We start from the raw sequence: 23,274 nt of genomic DNA, 5'->3' as shown, positions 1-23,274 counted from the left end.
CAAATTACTGTTTAATAATGTAATTGCACGGGAGTCGCACGGTCTCGTTTCTTACATTATTTCGATTGTGATTCGTTTCTATGTGCGTTCCGCTTTCTAACAAACACAAATTAAAAAGCAGGCGGAAAAAAAAATGCTTGCACGAGTATCGGACATCCATGGATATTTGACGAGGACTTTTGATTGAGATTGTTTTCACAAGCAATCTTTCAGCATTTTCGATGTTTATATGTAACAAAAAAAAAAAAATCTAACTCTATTTAAAATATTTTGTCTTACCTGTAATGTGTTTGCACCTGATGAGCTTCAGTGCAGTGTAATTAACGAAAAGGGCTATTCCAACCGAGCATTCTTTAGCTAAAATAAAATTCATTCCGATTCCGACGAGCATCCTGAACGTACCTACGTTTCCCTGATACCACGGGGTATTACAAGTAACATACTATAATCAGAATATTATGATCTTGTCCCCCATACTTTATATGAATGGAAAATTGATATGAATTGAATTAACTTAGCTTCGTGTATTGAGAAGACCAAAAAAAAAAAAAAAAATGACCCTCAATATTCATATCGCTAACGTTTAATGTCGGTTTCTATAGCCAAGACTGCAGGCTCTCTACCTGAAAAACAAAAAGCGAGCTAACAATTAAACAACAGATGATTCTACAGCTGCTATATTGTATCATATTTGAACCAGTCCTCATACAGTACGTGTAGGCCTACTTATTAGGCAAGTGACTCCTCGTTAGGATTCCCACCGGAGTCGTCATTCGCACTAAAAGTGATTCCGTGTGGTGCGGCCTCGGTATCGCGTGATTCTGTGTCGACATCCGCGGCTAAATGGCGCTCGACAGACACGGTGACAGGTGATATCCCTGCCTCTGCCCATCCGTCAACGTCTCCCTGTTCGGTATCACTGGTCGCCGAGTAAGCCCCGCTGTCTCGTCGCACACTCAGCCCGCCACAATCCCGCGAGTCGCCCCCATCGCCATCTGCTTTTCGCGAGTCGTCCGCCTTGTCATTGACGCCGATTTGGTTTAGTTCGGGAATGGTGGTGTCCTGACCCTCAGTTATGACGATGGCTTTCTCGTCGACCTCTAGAGGGCTGGGGTCTTCTTGGACGACCATCGCCACGGCGTCTAATTCGATCACTGGCTGTTCATCGTCGTCATCGTATTCGATGTCTCGTGCAACTTTTGATTTTTGAGCTAGAAACGGAGAAGATTCGAATAACTATAAATCATGAAAAAAAAAACAATTTACAAAAAATGCGATGAATCATTCGTGGAATACCTATCTATCGTATTTTTCAAATTGTTAAGACTGCCATTCTGATAGATGGATTTTTTACAAAATAAAAATCAGTAATCAAAACTGATTAGTGTGCAATATGTTTGCTCCCATCTCCACCAGGAAATAATTTTTTTTTTCCTCCAATGTATGCATGGCGTATTGTTTCACGTGTTTAAGCCAACCCCACTTCTCGAATATGTCGCCTTGTGTTTTTGTGTAATCTAGTTGATCGGTTATCAAAATAGTGACAATGACATTGTTATTGTCGGTCATTTCCCCGTACTTTGGGAGTTCAAGGAGACAATCCCCGGCACCTTCCCACGCCAATTTCCCATCCCTGACTTACACGCCATCTTCTTGACATGGACGAACACATCCTGCGTGATGTCAGTGACGGAGCAACAAGCGATGCAAGACTTGCAGAAATTGCTGGGGATACCCTCCTGGATGTAAGGCGTGTAGGGGAAGGCGTACAGGTGACCTGCAGCTGACAGACTCATCTCAACACATAGGATAAAATCCTGGAAGAGGTTGGGATAAACGGAGAGGTAGAGAATGAGACATCTAGGAGAGTGTCGTAATACAATACTTATTTCATGAATTTAGAGACAAGCATCCCAAACTTAAGATGAGGGAAAAGAAAGTGGAGATATAGCTTTTATGTGGATTATTTTGTTTTCATCGTGAATAGGCCTAGATATCCTCGATTTTGGAACAAAGACAAGTTCAGCAGTCCTTAACCGTCATATATGTCTCTTTGCTTGTATTGTGTCATAACAAACAAGAATGAAACGCAAGTTGTAGAAGAGAATATTAAGAATCGTCATGAAAAAAAAATAAAGCTTAGGTTTAGAGGTTCGTAGCAGGAGGGCTATTGGATTTTTTTTTTTCAAAGTGCTATGGGCCAGTCATTGTTATAGGACATCAAATGTGGTGTAATCTTGCGCCCCTTGTACATACGGGCAAATAAGTGACAGAGAGGAAAAGAGATAGAATCAAAGATAGAAATGAAATTTGAGACATTTTCATTTATTATTGCATTACTGTCTACCGCCTCGCCAGGGCGAAGGGGTATGACAACGAGCGATAGTCAATATTGTCTACAAACGCCATAATGTCTGCGTTCAATATTGTACAGTAAGTAATCGAAGTGAATGAACAGACGATTCACAGTTGAGATCAGCACGCACCTGGATAAACCTGGTAAACGCCTCGACGCTCTCGAAGCCCCAGGCCGGCTTGAGCGTGGGTTGGGCGATACCGATGATGAGGTTGATGATGAAGGATTGGAAGAAGGATCCGAAGACGGTCAGTTGGACGGCAACCATCTTGGGTATCGGCCTCAGCCCCTGTAGCTCCTCCTTGGTGGCTCGGTAGAAAATCATCAAACAGTACATGGCCCACTGGTCGGGAAGATATCAACGCCGGGATGGGAGGGGAAACACCAAGAAATACTTTATGGAACTAATGGCAGTATACTAGTAGTTCAAGTCTTATCCTGTCTTGTTTATACTATTGTACTTCATTTATCGGTACAACAAATGGGTCAAGGCCTAATCTAATGCAAAAACCTTCACGCTGTTCATGTTTGATGGAGATAACACCCTATACAGGCCATATATATATAATAATATGTATATTGTGAGATATGAGAAAAATGTTTTTGCACACATATATATACACTGTATCATATATATATATATATATATATATATATATATATATATATATATATATATATATATATATATGTGTGTGTGTGTGTGTGTGTGTGTGTGTGTGTCTACAGTTTTAAGGCGGTTTAAGGCGTTGGCGTTCCATGCCAAAGACCCGGGTTCGATTCCCGGCGGAGACCAATTTTCAACTCCTGCAATTTTCCGAAAAGGAGGAACAGTGAGAATAATAATGATGTCAAAGCTACGCACCGATTTCTCCTTCCTTTCTCTCTCTCTCTCTCTCTCTCTCTCTCTCTCTCTCTCTCTATATATATATATATATATATATATATATATATATATATGTATATATATTTCCCTAGTTCAGCGTGTAGGCATTCTCTCTTTTTTCTCTTCTTTTCTCTCTCTCCATTCTTTCCGTCTTTTTTGTCAAGTCGTGTCATGTCTTTTGTATTTCTCCTGTCTTGTTCTGTTCTGTCGTAGTGTGATAAGTATTTGTAAATAAGTAATTCATAAGTTTGTTCATTTTTTGAGTGGTTCACAACATACAAGCTTGCTTTTTAGTGGACCTCTCAGTTCTTTTTTTTTCTCAACTGAAGCATAACTTTGTACTTTTTTTCCAGTATGTGTTCTTTCGTTTATCTGTATCATTTATCTTTTGCAAAGTCGAATGTTTATATCTATGATGTAATTCCAAATTTATTATGTGTTATGTTTTGTTGGAATAAAGAAGAATGAAAAAATAAATGAATTGAATTGAATTGAATTGAATTGAATATACACTGTATGTATTCATTTCTTTATATTAACAAAAGGTAAAGACCTAAAGAGTATTGATAAAAAAGAATACATGTAATCGTAAAATGAAATTACAGTGTATTACAGAGATTACCTCAAAGCCTTTAAAGAGTGATGATTTCATGGGATATTACATGACCATCATAATCGAACACTTGACTAAACCATTACGCTTTCAAGTCTCACTATAGGCTTAAAAAACTATTGGTTAGAAAATAAACGGACCATCATTTATTTCAGTAATGAATACTCCAGACCAATAGAACCCTTGATGTGTATGATGCACTACTTATTAACAACAACAACAACAACAGCAACAACAACAAAGGAACGCGTTTGACTTGTCCTGGATCACGTACAACTTGCGACACGGCGTCTACGATGGTAAGCCAGATCCATAAACCGGTGAAATTACCTTCCACGTAGTGACCCGTGATTTCAGTGGCGCTGCAAAAGAGGTGAGAGAGCGAATAAAATGATGGGAATATAGAAGACTGAAATCTGTATTCAACAAATACACAGATATCAAGGTCCTTGATTCCAGGTTTCTCAAGGGATTATGTCTAGATTGTATTTTCCAGGTGAAGTTTGTTATTCCGAAGGTTCGTTAATCTGAGAATGAAAATAATGGTTCGTTAATCAGAAAATGTAAAGAATGTGCATACTAGCCATACCTCATTTTCGGATTAACGAACCTCATCTCATCTTTGGACTAAGGAACCTTATTTCACTTTCGGAGTAATGAACCTTATTTCACTCTCGGAATAACGAACCTTATTTCATTTTAGGATAAACGGACCTTCGGAATACAACGTGTACCTCCGGAATAACGATGTTTAACCGTAGTTCCTCACATACTATAACGCTTTGCCTTCTTTCTTTGTCGTAATGAAAGGAAATAGAGTTCTGAAATACAGCAGTTTTCTACCACTCCCTCACACTTTTAATCTCTAGGTGACATTTTTTTTTTTCAGGTGACGTGGGTGGCTATTGAAAAGTTCAGAGGTCACCAGAAGATGATGAAAGAGAGAAACCTTGGTATTATATACTCACATGGCGATGATGGTGATGACAGGATGAATAATAGTGTAGTTTAATACTCCCGCTCGACACCTGTTGATCAACCTGTCGCAATGCAAAACATCAGGAGTCAGTAAACGTAAGGACTTCTGAGTAACTTTGTCAACTTACAATGTTTATTTTCTTGCATCTTTTATGTTTTCTATTCCTGTTGAACACTGTGTTGCAAATTGGCTGTTGGCCACGATGACTTAGTCGAATTACTATTCCAATATCAACTCGTATCAAATTAATTTCTTGAGTCTCACCTGTACGCTATCTATATCGTCTGTCAGTTATCCATATCAGAACACTGGTGGACATTTCAAGCAATGATGTGCGATAGCGTGATACGGTTAGAACATGACTTCCTCACATTGTATATCAATTGGGATCTTCAGCACGATGACTATTTGCAATACACACATTGAAATTCGTCCATACGAAATTTATCATAAATAGAGTCATAGCTGTTTACAGGTTGTCCTAAATCGAGACACGTCACCGTATCGATCATCAAATACAGCAGGTTAGCAGAAGTGTGAACTTTGTGATAATGTAGAGTGATACAACTTGTAGCATTAATTTCAAAGCCGAATGATGAAAGCGAAAAGTGATAAATCAATCAAGATCTGGGAAGAAATGAAGAAAAAGCGAAATGAATAGCAAAACAACAATCAAACCACATAATCCGTTGTTGCTAAAGACGCATTACAATTGACATTAAACTTGATTAGTAGAGCAGATAAGCCGAAAAAATGTGCAAAATTTGACTAAAGCATGAAACTTTCACCAGTGTTAGTATACGTGATGAGATTCATTTTAAGACCGGCAGGTAAGTCTGAATTGACCTCTGATGACCTCCAGAGGTCAATGAACTCAAAATTTCTGAAAATTAATATTTTGCGTCACTGATTAATGTTAAACATGGTAATGATGTACTAAAAACTCATTTTTGTTACAGTGGAATTGCCTCAATGATCCACAGAGCCTTGACAGGTTTCTACCTTTGATCTCTGATGACCTCCAGAGGTCAATGACCTCAAAATATCAGAATATTGATATTTGGAACAATTGCTTGATGATAAACACGATAACGATGTCCTAAAAATTAATTTGTGTTACAACTGAATCGTTTTCCTATTCCTCAGATCAAAGGAAATTAATTACATGTCTCTGCCTTTGACCTCTGAGGACTGTGACAGGTCAATGACCTCAAAATATCAGAATATTGAATTTTGATGTATATTCAATGGTTAACTGTATACCTGGTGTGCAATCATGCGCATTATGCTATTAGTATTTATGCTACAATAGAAGTGTCTTCTCATTCCACAGAACTTTGGTCATCACCCTGTGCATATCCAACTTTGACCTCTCAGGACAATGTGAGGTCACTGACCTTTTAGAATATCAGAATTTGTGTAGGATTACATATATTAATGTTTGGCTTCATTGGTTTAATCCAAAATGTTTAATCATGTACAAATCACGTCTTGACGCTATAATCAAAGTATGTATGCATATTCCACAGAGCATTGGTTCATTGTAACGGGTCTCAGGAATGTGAGCGGTCAATTACTTCAGAAATTAAGCTTACGTGTCGTCAGTGATGGCAGTGACCTCAAATATGAAATTTATGTTTGGGTTAGTTATGCAGACCGTCTTGCATGAAATCATGTGCAACATTATCCAATTTGCACTGGACAAAGTTTGTACGCTTAAATATGGAAGGTGGGGAGAGGAGTCCCATGTCATATTTTGGGTTGATAGTTATGAATAGTTTGTGAACAGACATCATTTATGGCAAAGTCCCTTGAACTGGATGAAAGGGTGAATGATGCTAACCAGAAAACAACAGGCTCACGTCATCGGGTGTACGTCACAAGTCAAACAACCCAAGAGTCGTACAGCCCACGAGTCATACATCCCGTGACCTAAACACTAGGTGAACAAGGCCGGCCTGTCACAGGCGATCCGTTCCGGCCAGTCGATAAGTTCCGCCGGAACTTATTGGCGGACTTTGGCCGGTATATCAGATCCCCCAGATCCAATCGGCGGGATTTTTGCCTCACCGCCGATAAGATCCCCCACCGCCGATTCGATCCGGGTCTATACCGTACAATGTATACAAAGTGGTAATGGGGAAACACCCCTTCAGTAAAATGTATTCTTCCAGTCTCCCTCTACAGCAAATGAACTTCTCCAAATCTCTCTGACCAGCCAACCGAATAAAGTTGCCAATTTGCAACCCGGACTACAAAGCGATTCCCCTTTTGCCCCTCTCACCCTCCCTTATCTCTTTCGTCGTCATGGTGGCCATGGTACAGTCACAGAACTCTGCTCTGTAGAGTTCTGCACGATGTGACGTTGATCATGCCAACCTATCTCTGATTTGAATCACTTTGAACAGAATAATCGAATGAGTTACTGTAATTGGAATGTTCGGCATGCTTCATGTTAACTTCTGTAATACAAGGAGCTTCATATTAAACATACTATGAGCTCAAATAGTCCACCTTCATTTTAATGTCTATTTTCATGGCACACTCTAAAAACGCAAATGTTGAATCAACATTTAAAAGGGCCGAGGAGTGACAGCATTTTTTGAAGTGTTGCATCCAACTTTTAAAATAACATTTTAAATGTTGAATCTAGCAGGAAAACCAACACTTTCAAAATGTTGTCACTCCTAGGCCCTTTTAAATGCTAATTTAACATTTGTATTTTTAGAGTGCACAGAGTCTAATTTACTAACCTAATCATTTTAGTGCGATATTTTTATAACGACCAATGTAATCGCCAACGTCATACATGCATGTTCGTTTGGTTCATTATTTTTTCAGTTGTAACAACTAAGAATGACGGGATGAATTCTGTTTTTGTGTGTTCAGTTGTCTTTATTATATCTTGTGTCCGTGTGTATGTGCATATGAATGTGTGTGTGTATGTGAGTATGTGTTGTTTTTTTTCTCTTTTGGGGAGGCGGTCTATCTGTACACAGAGATTACTTCAAACAGGCAAGGTATTCTAAAGAGATACAGTATAGTTTTGGTTGAGATGGGCGATTGAAAATTTAACGTTTTGCAAGATAATCAGAAAGCACATTTGAAATAGAGAGCATACGATTCTAAGAGAAATTGAAAGTTCATTATACAAAATCGGTTTGGACTGAAAAAAAAATACATGTGTAGTGGGCAGATAAGGTGGGTCAATCCTTTAATTAGGGTCTCTTTGTTTATACAGTACGTATAAAAAAAAAACACGCAACAAGATTTGATTTCAAATTTGTGAAGATTGTGTTAACTTTACACCAAAGTGAGTAGCAGCATATAATACTCCTCTTCAAAATGATATTTATGCATACATGGTCATGGATGGCGAAGTAATCATTCTTTTTAGACAACTTGCGGGGTAAATTGGACTTGGGACCAAGTTTAGACACTGCAAGAACCAATGCACCTCATCAGAAATTAACTGAACAAATGGAATAATGAAATTAATAATCACAACTTTGTGATATCTCTTTTTAACATTACATCCCATGCCCCTCAACATGGCCACCATTCCTTCCCACACAAAGATTAGCTCTTTTCTACATCTCACGCACAGCTCTGCGAATCATTGTGGCTTGATGGCGTAGAGCTTTAAATTCATCAGTGATTCTTTGTCTCTTTGCAATGTCAGTATGAGGGATAATGAACACTTTGCTCTTGAAAAAAAACCCAAAGAAAAAACAAATCGCAAGAAGTCAGATCCAGAGATTCTGGTGGCCAATCCACATCATGATACAAGGCAATCGCCCGATTTCCAAATACCTCAGCCAATCTGTTTCTTACTGCAACAAGTCGATGGGCTGGTGCACCATCCTGTGCCCACCATAGGCGTCTGAACACATCCCTTTGTTGCACAGGAAAATTTTCCATTAATTCAGGAATCACATGTTCATCTAAAATTTGTAAGCATCCATTTTCGTTGCAAAGAAGAGGGGCCCTAGGTATGTCTCACCAGTCTGTACATTAAAAAAAAAGTGAATTGCAAAGGATTTGTGCTGGTCTCACTAACTGAAACTTGGTCCCAAGTCCAATTTGACCCATTGTCCAAAAAGAATGATTACTCAGCCATCCATGACCGTGTAAGAATGAATAAGATGTTCAGTTCAAATTTGATATTTCCATATCCTCAATGATGAGATTACAAAATTAATGACAATAAAACAAGAATCATGTCTTTTGATTGAAGAAGAAGAAGAAAAAAAAAAACATTCTTGACACAAATGTACATGGTCATATCATATGAAGATGTCACAAATAAGTATCAGAAATATGATGGGGCCTTCATACAAAGCTTTAACGCTTGTAAAACTGTAGGTTCCCTAATTCATAGGCATATATTATTCGGAGAACGGTTATGTTTGTCTTGACCAACTAAAATTATATCAGTACAAAAATCGATAAAGGATAAAGTAATCACAAACCAGACTGTATACGGATCTCGCGGTGTTTGAAAAGGAATGCTATGTATTAAAAAATGTGCTTGAAGCTGCGGACAACGACAAAAGACTGGGAGTATAAAAAAAAAAGTTGCTAAACACTTGGAAGTGTGTATGCACTAAGTAATATCTGTTTTAATTTGCGTTTGAAGGTGAATAAAGACAAAGAAGAAGTAATATCTTGAGGGAGGTCATTCCAATATCTGGGTCCAGTAAATATAATTGTTTTCTTTGCAAAAATAGAGGGAGTACGGGGAAGGTGATAATAGGCGTCACTCTTGCAAGTGGGATAACAGTGTTCCTTTTGAACATGTGGATAAAAACAGATGGTAATTAGTTGTTAGTTTATACATGAAAATTCCGAGATTGTAATAAAATAGGTCTGGAATTTTCAGAATTCTGTTTTGATGAAAAAAACAAACAAAACAAAACAGTTGGTATGAGCAAAATATCCAGCGTGGTTTATGATTCTTATTGCACGCTTCTGAATACGGAGAAGGGGATCTAATTATGAGTGAATTGCATTTCCCCACACCATTGGAAATGGAAAAATTGGATGTCATTGAAAAGAGGAGATTTATGATGTTGCTACTTACTTTGGAGTAAAGTAAACACCATCTTCACAAATTCGAAATTAAATCTTGTTGCTTTTTTTATGCGCACTGTAGGTACATATATCTCAGCAATTTGAAGCTAATTTGTGTAAAATGAACTCTGAATTCTAAAAGAATTGAATGCTGTTTAGTATTACAGGTTACTCATTATTTGTTTGTTCTGAACACCATCTTATAGTCAATACTGTACCATCTGTTCAATCTTGAATGTCTTCCCTTTTCATGATAGGGACCGCCCCCCCCCCAAAAAAAAAAAAAAATCGTCTGTTATTGAAAGGGGATGGCTAATAACTGATCATTGGAATCAGTGGGAATGCTGGGGGATGATTGTTCCAATCCTTGGGGGATTCATTTAAGAGTACATTTTTTGTTCTGTGAAAATTATTTGCTTCATAATGGTCTCATATTCAAGTAATGTGCAGTTTAATGTTTCCGGGTTAGCATGCCTGTATCCAGTGACGGGGAATTAAACAACACATTACTTGAATATGAGACCGTTCTGAAGCAAATGATTTTCATACGGACTCTTTAATGAATCCCACTAGAATTGGAACAATCATCCCCGAGCATTCCCACTGATTCCCATTGATTAGTTACTAGCCCTCCCCTTGAAAGAAATTAGAGTGCATGCAAAATATGGGGTATCACAAACTCACGTAAATTTTCTGATTTGATACCATAACTTGAATATCCAAACAGTGCACCTATGTCCGAAATCTGGTGTTCCACAAAAAAGTTACATTTTCTCTTCGTAAACATTAAGTTTCATTCATATAAAATTATGTACATACATCTTTAATGGAAATACATATTACATGCACATGTAAAAGGTGTGAAGCCAATAGTGGCAATGGGATAGACAGAAATTGAAAGAGATAAGAAAATGAAAAACAGCTATAGTAAACTACATGTAACATGAATTGACAGGAAACAGACAGAAATGTGGCTTAATGTACCCAAAATTGAATCTTTATAAATAAAAAGTAAAAAGGGTAAAAGCGGTAGGCTAACAAAGAGAGAAAAAACTCATAGAATTAAAAATGAAAAATAAAGAAGAGATTGAGAGTGCAAAGGAGAAAAATAAGGAGAAAAGTAAGCAAAGGAAAATGTTATTCATCTCGAGTTATAATAACTTTAAATCAACAGCTTAAAATAAAGAAATTTTAATCCATTTTGTCTCATTACGGCATACGGGAGAAGTCCTTGGAGTGGTTCAGGAGAACCGAAAAACAATATTCTCTGAACGAGAATAACTCAAGTTTCAATATATTAAATGTGGCGTCCCTGAGGGTAATATAAATTAGGTGCTTTGCTTTTTATAGTTTACATTAATGATTTCTACAAATCATCTGACATATTCTCATTTATGCATTTTGATATTGATTCAAATGTGGGTTTTTTTTTTTCTCATCAAAACCCAGTTACTCTCGTAGACACCGTCAACTCTGATTTGAAAAAAAAAGTAACTCAGTGGATAAGATCTTCATAAACCCTTCAGAAAATTAAGCATACACTTTTTAGTAAATCCTTATGAATATTAAGCACAGAAATTATTTTGATGATACTCGATTAGATCGTGTATCCTATGTAAACTTTCTTGGTATCAGAGAAGATGAAAAACTTTCGTGGAGGCCTCACGTTATTAAAATAAGTAAAATGATTAGCGTAATATTGGTATCGCATTCCAATGTCTTCTCTGTTAACATTGTATTTTCTTTGATAAAATTACCTTATCTCAATTTTAGCATGGGGCATCGCCCATCAAATTTTATTAGATAAATTATTGTTATCGCAAAAATATAGGCCCTACTTCGTATTATCTGTAGGGTTTCGCCACTCGGATTCATTATTCATAAAGAAATATAAGATTTGAAAAATTAAAGATTTGTTTCTTTTTCAACTGGGTCAATTCATGTTCATCTATACAACACAAATGTTCTCCCCAGTAGTTTTAATTCAATGTTTCCACGAAATCGATGGTTTCATGATCATCCTTTACACCTAGGCGGTCTGAGTTTCATCTACCCCTTTTGAGAACCTTTAGCTCAGAATGCATTTATATACACTGGCTCTAGATTTTGAAATTTCTTCAGTTCTGAAAAAAAAAAAATCTCCATTATTATACTCTTTAAGCGTTTTTTTTTTTTCTTAAATTCTGGCTCAGATATTTATTTTTCATTATCTATATAGGTTACAGCAAATAAAGATTCATCATCGGTAACACCCTAAGGCAATGAAAAAAATCACATTATAAAGTAATGAAATTAGGCATTTCATTTCCATAATTTTTCCACAGCTGCATGCAGTCACCAGCTGCTGTCCGAAATACATCCTCAATCATCAGGCAATAATTGAGCAAACTGAGGCTGGATAGAACACTGATGGTTCTTTTCTGCAATTCCTTTATCAAATCTATCGTCATGTATAGCTTGATTTTGTTTTTATGGCAATCTTACACAAAAGGACAAGGCTATAGAATCGATAGACCGCGAAAGTGGCAAAATATCATTGGGTTGGAATTGCCAGTGGCACAGGATTTACACGTGGAAAGAATGATGGTCAAGGTAAACAAGATAATGACCGATTTAACACACCGTCTGTACGGTTACTATTGCCTGAACAGATCAGGTATCAGACTCTGTCCTCCTCGCACAAAGCGTACCCGATTTAGAAGTGCATTTGTCCCGGATTCCATTCACACGTATAATACCAGAGTATAAGTTGTAATGATTAGTTTTTGGTGTATTTATTATTCTCATTATTATTTTACTCCCGCATATCCAGAGAGTTTGGGTGACTGTCATGTTTCTCGTGTGTGTTTGATAGAGAAATCATTGTTATGGTAATTTTTGGTTGTTTTTTTTTTTTGTTTGTTTTTTTTTTTTTTTACTCCCACAGTATTTAAGCTATGTAATTTTAAACTTGGAATATGTAATGATTTACAGGTGTACATGCAAGACACATTTGGTGTTATTTTGATAAGGCGCTGCCATGGTAATTATTATTATGATATATATATATATTTATATATATATATATATATATATATATATTATATATATATATATATATGAATGTTATGAATTATGAATTATACAGATGTATTTGGATATGTAGATGATATAATTGTTTGGTGTACAATGATGATATATGAAAGGATATTATCAAATAAATTTATGAGTGGAATACATGTAGTTGTAAATGTCGGGTTAATGTATTATGTTATTATGGTGCATACGTTACTGTATGTTAATGTGAGTGAGTTTCATTTTGTACTCTATGACATGTCTGATTGTGGTGTACCTGTGATGAATTGAATGTTAATTTTGTTGCGATATCCAACGTATAAAGAATTTCCAGAGTGGACAATGTGAGTAATCAATCAATAAATCTCCTCTTCCGTTTATCCTGTTCAGCGTGTAGGCATTCTCTCTCTCACTTTCTCTCCTTCTTCCTTTAATTTTGTTTTTGCTCTAATCCTTTCATTCGTAAATTCCCCTCAAGTTTAGTCATGTCACGTTGTTGTGTCTCTTTTGTTTGTTTTATTTTGTCTTATTTTTTGCATTATACATAATTACGTACTTGTAATTATAATAAGTATTTTTGGAGATATTTTAGAGTGGTCTAAAATCTACAAGCAATGCTTTTTAGTGGACCTCTTAGTTCTCATTTTTACCCTGCAAACATAACTTTGTTATTCCAGTATGTGTGCATATCTTTATTAGTTTGTTAATTACCACTGAATGTCATGCTTTGTAATGTATATTTGCTTATGATTACATTTTTGATTTACTTTGTGATATGTTTTGTTGAAAGAAAAATGAGAATAAAATAAATAAATGAAATGAAATCCACATGCATAGCTCCATTGTAATCCCCTGCATACACATTAACAATTTGTTTGCAGACTATTAGACCAACATTCTTTTTTTTTTGTTTTGAAGTACAGCTGAACAATAATTTTCTTATCAGAACAAAGCTCACCGAAAAAACAAAATGTTTATCCTTGCTGTACCCTACCAGCAAAACCTCCCTCTTTCTTCCTTCTCACTTCAAGCAGTCTCCTATAAATGTAGGACCTATAACCATAGTATTATCATGCTCTTTCGTTGAACTGTTCTTTGAAGTTTTGTCTATAAATAAAGGCTAATCGCACACTGTGCAACGGCTCCAGATGATCAGGGAGGTGAGTCTCACCTCCCTGAGATGATCGACTCGTACGTATTTGTGCATGCTGTTTAGCTAATACATTGTAGGCCCTACAGTAATTCATTTCTTCGCGCCACTTGTACGAGGCTATAATATGATTTATTTAAAGGGAAATTATCAGAACGTAAAAATAACATTGTCCTTTATATCATTTGAAAAATGAAGAAATAGCTTTCTTAGATTTCTTTATTTGGGTATAGACATCCACAATAAACAGATATTATTTTGTTTTTAATGAGGCCTACTCGCACAACCCGGATAGGATCGGCGGTTGCGGAACGTTTCTGCGTACTGCCTATTGTGCGGTATATTCGTTCCGCGGAACTAATCGACTGGTTTCGGCCGGTATATCAGTTCCCCCGGAACCCGGAACGGATCGACTGTGACACCGGTCCATGAGCTCGACATCCGATAGGGCCATAAGCTGCTATGTGCGGTCCGCGAGCTCGACTCAAGGCAAATATGGCCATTAGATCTCAACACTCGAGTAAAACAAGACCCACGATATTAATATTACATCAGAGAGCTTAATTTATTCAGTGTAGGTCTCGTGGACCTCCCCCCCCCCCCCCCCATGATGTGTTGGACTCTTATGGGCCTGATTTGCCTATAGTGTCAAGCTCATGGGCAATGTTACCTAATTTCGAGTTAGTGGGCCTGTGCTGGCCAGTGTCAAGCTCGTGGGCTGTATGATTCCGATGAATGACTCATGGTCCTGGAGCATACAGTGACGTCATGGACCATCTGGAAAACGACATACTGTGAGGCCTAACATGCATTCCACATGAAGCAATCATGTGTCTTGCAACTTGCTATTGTCATCCCAGACCTATAACCCAGGGAAAAGACAAACATTTCACGGTATATTGGTATGTTTAACAGACTGTACTGTAACTCACCAAGATGCCTCTTGATTTTTTTTGAAAAAACTTCTGCTTGATTTCACATGAGCGGATGATTATCCGTTGTCTTTCTGCTATCATCTCGTGTGAAACAAGGCATTGTTTCTCTTCAAAAGATAGCGTGCCAATATCAATCTTCACTTACGGTTGGTGCTACAAGCGTAGGCGTTGTGGTGTATAGCGAGATCTTAACAATCTCTCATGAAGCGAGACTTCTCTTTTTTCTCTTCTCTTCTGCACTAACAAATAAGTTCAGCAGGAAACATATAGAAGCATTCGCGCATACTGTTCACATTGAACACTATGAACAATATTGTTTTTTACAATTCTCTATTCTTTTCAACTAGTGGAATAAAACACACCGGCCATGCACACACCGGGGCGTCGATTTGGAGGAGGGGTGGCAGGGGGCAGTTGATCCCCACCCCAATAATTCCTGAGATGTGGATTTTTTTTCTTTTTGCTTTGCTTTGCTTTTTTTTTTTTTTTTTTTTTTTTTTTTTTTGAAGAGAGAGAGAAAACTGCCTAAATTTTATACTCTGAAATGTGCATCAGATTGCTGAAATTCAATTCTGAAAATGCAAAATCCCCCATAATTGTGAGAGGGGATATCTCCATCCAATAGACTCCTTCCCCCTGCTTGGTTCCTTCCATAGATGTAGTACACTTTAGGGAATGGATGTGTTTACGAGATATTTTGATTTGAATTCTTAAGATCAAAAAGCCGACCCCACCCACACCCTCCCCTCCGCTCCCCTCCCTTGCACATATTTTCAAAGTTTCACCCCCTACGTAAAAACATATGGACACCCCTTAATTGCTATGTGCACATACCCGATGTCAATAATTACCAAAGTTCTGTGGAATGAGTCGCCACTTTTTTTAGCAACAGAAATGCATGGTTTGTAGGTCCTACTTTATAACCACTTAACTATTAACTACTCGTATCGCAATATCAATGTTATTCTCATATCTGGATAGGGGAGGGCGCAAGGGACTTTTGGTTCAAATTCTTCCATAAGCACCAAATTCAGCACACATGTAGCCAAACCATACTGTTTCGATATTTGATGGGTGACAAGAAGGGCACCCTCCGGGGCGGCCATATTGGCAAAATCCAAAATGCCGCCATATTGGTTTAAAGGTAAATAGCAGTGTGCTTCTATGCTTCTATGTTTCCTGCTGAACTTATTTGTTAGTGCGGAAGAAAAGAGAGAGAGAAAAAAAAAAGAGAAGTCTCGCTTCATAAGAGAACGCCTACGCTTGTAGCACCAACCGTAAGTGAAGTTTAATACTGGCACACTATCTTTTGAAGAGAAACAATGCTTTGTTTCACTCGAGATGATATCAAAAAGACTACTGCTAATCATCCGCTCATGTGAAATCAAGCAGAAATCAAATATTTCAAGAGGCATCTTGGTGAGTTACAGTATGTTAAAGCATGTCAGTATACTGTGAAAAAGAAATTGAAGGCAACCTGCAATACAGCCTCCCATTTTCCGACATCACACCAACTTTGATTAACACATTTCATATTATTTACCGGTACTCGTGATGGAGAAGGAAAATAGTTAACAACATTGCAAGATTGATACATTTCTGCCAAGACAACAGACGGGAACTGATGCCATGTAAAATACATAAACATGTATTTTGATTTTTCCATGCATTTTTGCATACATTGTTAAGGAGTATAGAGTGAAAAGAAGACAAATAGGGCAAATAGGAGTTCCACTTATTCAGCGGAAGGATGTGAGATACCTAAAGAGGTCATTAAAAAATGCCCCAAATTGCCTGACTTGACCCAGACTTGACCTTGAAAGAGACCTTGACTTGACCTTGAATTGTTGAAATGATACAAGAATCACATTCTCTAATACCAAAAACCCCTCTTAAGTGGAAATATTTCTAATACAAGCTCAGTTTGGCAATTACAATTGACCTTTGATGTTGATGTTGATGGCGGCCACGTTGATGGCGGCCACGTTGATGGCGGCCATGTTGGATTTAACCAATATGGCCGCTCCAGGAGGCGCCAGTCTTGGCGCCCATCAAAAATTGAAAAAGTATAATATAAGAGACCTGTAGGCCAAATTTGTTGCTTATGGAAGAATTTGAACCAAACACCGTATACATGCCCTTAGGCCCCCCGACTAGGAGGTCTTTGACCTTGTGTGTTTTTCATAGTTCAAAGGAAATATATAGCTTGTTAATAAATAGGGCCTACCAATGCTCTGTAGAAACATCATCATGTTTACCATTAATCAATGATGCCAAACATAAATATTCTGATACTTTGAGGTCATTGACCTCTCAAGGTCATCAGAGGTCAAAGATAAAAACCTGTCTGTGCCCTTTGGATATATGAAGACAATTTCATTATCACAAAAACAGACATGCTAGTTTTGTACATCTTAATCATGTATATCATTAACTAATGACATCACAGATCAATATTATGATATTTTGAGGTTATTGACCTCTAAAGGTCACCAGAGGACAAAGGTAGAAACCTATCTGTGCTCTTTGGAATATGAACACAATTTCATAGTAAAATAGATAAGCTTGTTTGGAATATCTTAACCATGTTTATCATTAACTAATGACATCACAGATCAATATCATGATATTTTGAGGTCATTGACCTCTAAAGGTCACCAGAGGTCAAAGTTGGAAACCTATCTGTGCTCTTTGGAATATGAAGACAATTAACAGATACTTTAATGCTTGTTTTATACGTCTTAACGTTTATTAACTAATGACATCATAGATCAATATTTTTAGATCATTGACCTTTTAAAGGTCATCAGAGGTCAAAGGTAGAAACCTGTCAATGCCTTGTGGAATCGGAAGATGCACAAATGCGTAAATGCATATTTAGTTCATCGTAATCATATCTATCATTCACAAATGCCTCCAAACATCAATATTCTAATCGTAATATGATTACGATGAACTAAATATGCATTTAGTCTCCCTTAGTAGGAGACACGACCATATATCTCCTGTTCTCCGCTCACTACATTGGCTTCCAGTCCATTCCCGTATTACTTTCAAGATCCTACTTCTGACGTACAAAATCACACGTAATCTTGCACCCATATATCTTCAAAACCTAGTCTCTCCCCGCTCCTCCTCTTCTGCCAGACCCCTCCGTTCATCTTCCTCTCTCCAATTACTTCATGGCCCACGTACAAAAACCCGTTATGGTGACCGAGCCTTCTCTTCCATTGCTCCCACTCTTTGGAATAAACTCCCTCTGTATATTCAGAATGCCTCATCTGTCGAATCATTTAAAATTCTTCTTAAAACTCACCTGTTTAATCAGTTGTAGATTTTTTTTTTCTCCTGGAGGCGCACACAGTTATCAATTATTGTACCATTGTATCACATGTATTTTCTTTTCTTTTCTTTTCTTTCTTCTTCTTTTGTTACTGTTAACGCTGATTTTGTTAATGTTATTGTGTTTTCTAATCTATTTGTATGAGTAGCAAAGTGCGCTTAGAAACGTCAGTATGAAGCGCCATATAAATGCAATTATTATTATTATTATTATTATATTCTGATATTTAAAGTTCATTGACCTCTGGAGGTCATCAGAGGTCAAATCAGACTTACTCCCGATATTAAAATGAATCTTATTGTATGTACCAACACTGGTGAAAGTTTCATGCTTTAGTCAAATTTTGCACAATACTCATAATTTTGAGGGCTTAACCGCTTTACCAAGTTGAGCAAAGAAGCTGTATTATTTTACCTCTTATTAGGGACGGCTTTGACACAGCAACAGGGAGGTCTCGATTTGAACGGTGGCTTTCTAGCCAGGACAGTCGACAGGTCATCGTAATTCTCGGACAGATAACCCAGGAGAAGCGACATAAAGCTGTAGATGACCAGAGCCTGGTAGAAATTACGAATGGTGTCCAGGTAAAGTGTCGTCCCCTTGTAGCGAATCGCTAACCACTGACGGGAGAAGAGAGCAAATAAAACCATTTATAAATTTTTTGTCCTTTTTTAAGAATAATCTTTTAGTGGATGGATTTGTAAACATAATTTGATGATTAATCCAATAAAACTTAAGGTTTGAAAGTAATGAATGAAAATATATACGCTGTATGTTCAGATTCGTAATACATGGTGCTTGTCAATGATTGAGTGCGACTGAAATAATTCTATTTGTTGTTCACAAATTGAGTTTTGATTGCAAAAGTTGTTTTATTGCCAATTCAGGGTTATTTATTATATCGATCTTACTCACTCATATTCTTTAATTGATAAACAAATGAATTAGAGTAGAAGCTCATCTTTACTGGAAATTCAACTGAAATTGGTGTTAAAATTTTGATCTCAATGCAAGATATTTACCTCCGGAATTTTCAGCTGTTAACGCTACAGCCTTCATCAGCGGAATGACCCGTCTTTGCCTTGATCACGTGACGGTCAATAAGCGGGTCATAGACTTTCGGAAGTTTGATCACGATCACTTAGGACCAGATTTCTTGAGCACAGACGCCCCAGCCCCACCTCCTCTGAAGTATCACAACACATCGACATCGAATCGCCAGGCCATCACGTGGACCTAATAAAGAATGTGGAGGTTCTAGACCGGGAACCTCGATACTTTTAAAGGGGAGTTAAAGTACCAATTAATTCACATCAGGGCTAACCTTCTCTCAACAAAGAAGGGGGAGGGGGGGGGGGGGGGGGGGGTACAAACTTCCGAAAGTGTATGACCCGCTTTTTGACAGTCACGTGATCAAGGCAAAGACGGGTCATTCCGCTGATGAAGGCTGTAGCGTTAATAGGTGAAAATTCCGGAGGTAAATATTTTGTATTGAGATCAAGTTTTACACCAGTTTAAAAACAAACACATTGTTTAACATTTCATCATTAATCACTATGATCTTATTACGTATATATATATATATATATATATATATGTGTGTGTGTGTGTGTGTGTGTGTGTGTGTGTGTGTGTGTGTGTGTGTGTACAATATATTATCGTGTTACGTGATTATTAATGGATGCCATTTTTATGCTTTATTACGTTTGTGCACAAGTTTGTATTATGTATTGTATTGATTTTTTTTTTCATTTGTGAAGATATAAAGATTAATGTAGATGCCATGTCAATGCCCGCTTATACTTACACAGTTGATGCTGTGAGCCGGGATTATCCCAATCATTCTGGAAAGAGAATCATAATAATACACAAAGAAAAATCCTTATCGAGATCTGCCAAGTTTTTTCAATGACGACTTTATGACAGTCAGAATCAGGTAATATACGCTTTAAGAGTCTTTTGTGTTTACAAACACCATCACACACACACACACACACACACACACACACACATATACTGAAAGAGAGGGATAGAGAGAGAGAGAGAGAGAGACATCCATTTCAATTAAGTCCTATATAGAAGTGGACAAAGTCCACATTGGTTATCAATTAAGTATGCAAAGAAAACAGAAGTAGTCTTTAGCACACGGTTGTCCTCTAATCGGTATGTCTACCGGTTGAAGTTCAACGTTAAATTGGAGGTTTTCTTGTTGGCTAATTATTATGCTGTAGTTGTGCATACTCTCTATGAATCATGTGAGTGTTCTGCAGACTATACAGGTATGTCGTTTCATTCGCCAACATCAATCCATTAATAATCAATTTTGACCATAACACTTCAACTTTGACCACAACACTTCACAAAGTTTAATATCCCCACACTAATGTTGAAGAGATCATGCTTGATAATTTCTGAACTGTAACATGTTATCTTTCCATTGAAGAAAAACAAGGAAAACATACATAGAACATGACATGGTGGATGTTATGCGCTTTTTATCAAAACGTTGTTGGGTTGCCATTATGTATACTCGTCTTCATTGGGATAATTTATATGCACAATTTCTCGTAACAGTAACCGCAAAGTTGAATTCCAAATTGGTACAAATACACGGTTGTATATTTCGGGTAGTCTGTGATGCGACTGAAGGGTAATCCTAGAAGCAAAAGGTGACAAGTAGTGAACATCATTCCATGAACAGGTGGAAAGTCTATAGCCGTAATTATTCATATTGGAACGCTCTTGTAAATACATATGACATGTCACTCTTAGAGATCCTAGCTCACTTGAGGTGACTATACATAGCAAACCCTAGAGGTTATGAAATGAATATCATGTTGGACGTTTTTCTTTGTTAAATCTAGATGAAGTTGACATTGAATATCGATCAAAAATCTACCTAGGTTTAACAGTGATGTTCATATTGTGGTCTTATTAATCGGGAATACCGGTATACAACCAACTGTCATCATATCTCAACATAGTTCGTAACATATTTTAAAGCTCAGAGATGAACCCAACCAACGGGTACTAGCTGAACCAGTCTCGGGCAATCTTTGAGTTTTGTTTACTACGCCGCAGAGATCCCACATTATCACGAGAGTATAGAGGATTTCTCGGAGGCGTTTACGGTGGGCGTTTCTGATCTCTCGCAGTCCGGGTAGAGATCAGTGGTGCCGTACGAATGGCAGAAAGATGCCGATTTGAATGAGACAGGCGCCATAGAATTATAAGTAAGGGACAAACTGAGAAAATAGTCTATTTGGAAAACTTTGTGTCCAAGGATGAAGTTAAAGGTGGTGACAAATAACGGGTATGAATTTCTCCTGTTCAATGTTGCAGTTTCTCTTAGAAGTTACCACGTGACTACCGCATCGATATTAGAAGTCATGATGGAAGTGGTAAAAAACAATAATGCTGTTAGCAGGGACCTACCTTACGATGTATTTCTGTAGAGTTGGTTTAGTGTAGTATATTAGGTGGTTGAATATGTTCCACAGTGATACGGCGAGGGCCACCTGAACTGAAATACCAGCGACGAACCAGAAGTAAACCTGGGAATCGTCGCTGAACCGTACGGTCACCCATATCGTCAACGCCAACGCCGTGACGGTTAGGAGAAGATAGACGACCACGAAGATGTGCCGGGAATATCGCCGCCAGTTCCCGCTTAGGCAGTTTCTGCAAAGTGTAGGGCAATTCACCGCCATTTGCGAACAGTTTGACTAACCACTCCGGGAGCGGAACTCTCAAATCTTCGAATCGTAAAACACTGGCGTCACAAGTATAATTATGAAGCTGTAAGCGCACTACACGTATACAGATATTAGGACCATGGTGGGAACATTAATATGCTCATTATCAGCAATTAATGTGTGAAATGAAAATAACACAGCCAGGTGAATCGATTTGTACCGTAGATAGTTGGAAACGCGCTTAATTAGCGTGCAATAACACGCCCAGTGTCCTCCTTATCTCGTCGAAAAAAATACTATTGACAAAGGCCCGTCTTATCTCTGTCAGTGTAAATGAGGATCCCAAACAAGAGTATTAGTTTCGACGCACAAGACAATATTTTATTCAATATTTTATTCGATGTATGAACTCCGTTTGTACATGACAGCATTTTACGTAATTCTGTAGAGAACGTAATAATGATTGGAATTTAATGGTCCAGTTTCTGTATAATGTATGTGTGACTTTGAGTCAGTCTCTTTGTGACGTCAACCTCTTTATGATCACTGGCACACGTTTACGCGTTCGTCTGTAATGTGTTCGTGCATATCGTAATTGGGCAGGGGTCGTGGAACGGGGGGGGGGGGGTGCTTCCTCTCACCTGTCTCCCCACACATTTGGCTCCATACAAGGAAAAAAAAAATGATCAGAAAAAAAGAATACAAATGAAAGCAGAACCCGTGGCACCCATGGGATTCCGCCAAGAGAATCTTCTCGTGGAAGTGTTGAAGGTACCATTGACAATAAAGCCCCCCCCCCCCCCCACCCCATCAGTCCGCCCCCTAAAAAATTCCTCTGCCTCCGCCCTGTACACACACACAGACACACAGACACACACACAGACACAGACACAGACACAGACACACACACACACACACACACACACACACATATATATATATATATATATATATATATATATATATATATTATATATATATAATTATAAAGATATTAGTGCACATTTTGTATGTGCGTGATTAGCATGAATCTGTCATCAACAAGTATTCTATCTTTTATGCAAACATCAGTAATACATTGAAATAAGGAGCGATTACAGTGAATATAATATTCCTCACTTATTGTCTCGCTCAATCAATTTCTCAATAACAGATAAAACGACACAACAACGCCTGACACCAAACTGTTA

The 23,274-nt window shown here is 37.7% G+C and overlaps 1 protein-coding gene across 1 annotated transcript; it reads right to left on the bottom strand.

Moving 5' to 3' along the window:
* Positions 1-729: 729 nt before the first annotated feature.
* LOC140235459 (transmembrane protein 184C-like) lies at positions 730-22,099 on the bottom strand. Its single transcript, XM_072315485.1, has 8 exons — positions 21,825-22,099; positions 20,197-20,233; positions 18,804-19,009; positions 4,824-4,895; positions 4,130-4,217; positions 2,487-2,699; positions 1,643-1,817; positions 730-1,211 (listed from the first exon to the last, which is right to left on the bottom strand). The coding sequence occupies exons 1-8, from the start codon at positions 22,097-22,099 to the stop codon at positions 730-732; spliced, it is 1,548 nt and encodes a 515-aa protein (XP_072171586.1).
* Between the last annotated feature and the right edge of the window lie 1,175 nt (positions 22,100-23,274).

Source organism: Diadema setosum, chromosome 11, assembly GCF_964275005.1.
Source record: "Diadema setosum chromosome 11, eeDiaSeto1, whole genome shotgun sequence".
Lineage (NCBI taxonomy): Eukaryota > Metazoa > Echinodermata > Echinoidea > Diadematoida > Diadematidae > Diadema > Diadema setosum.
Note: the sequence above shows the minus strand (reverse complement) of the source record. Positions and strands in the feature narration are given on the sequence as shown.

What these genes read in the sequence shown, in the direction of transcription:
- LOC140235459 (XM_072315485.1), bottom strand. Translation starts at nt 22,099, where the DNA reads ATGGCGGTGAATTGCCCTACACTTTGCAGAAACTGCCTAAGCGGGAAC. An exon ending in CTACAGAAATACATCGTAAG is followed by an intron (nt 20,234 to 21,824) that starts GTAGGTCCCTGC and finishes TTCTCTTTCCAG; the next exon opens with AATGATTGGGATAATCCCGG. An exon ending in CGTTTACCAGGTTTATCCAG is followed by an intron (nt 1,818 to 2,486) that starts GTGCGTGCTGAT and finishes AACCTCTTCCAG; the next exon opens with GATTTTATCCTATGTGTTGA.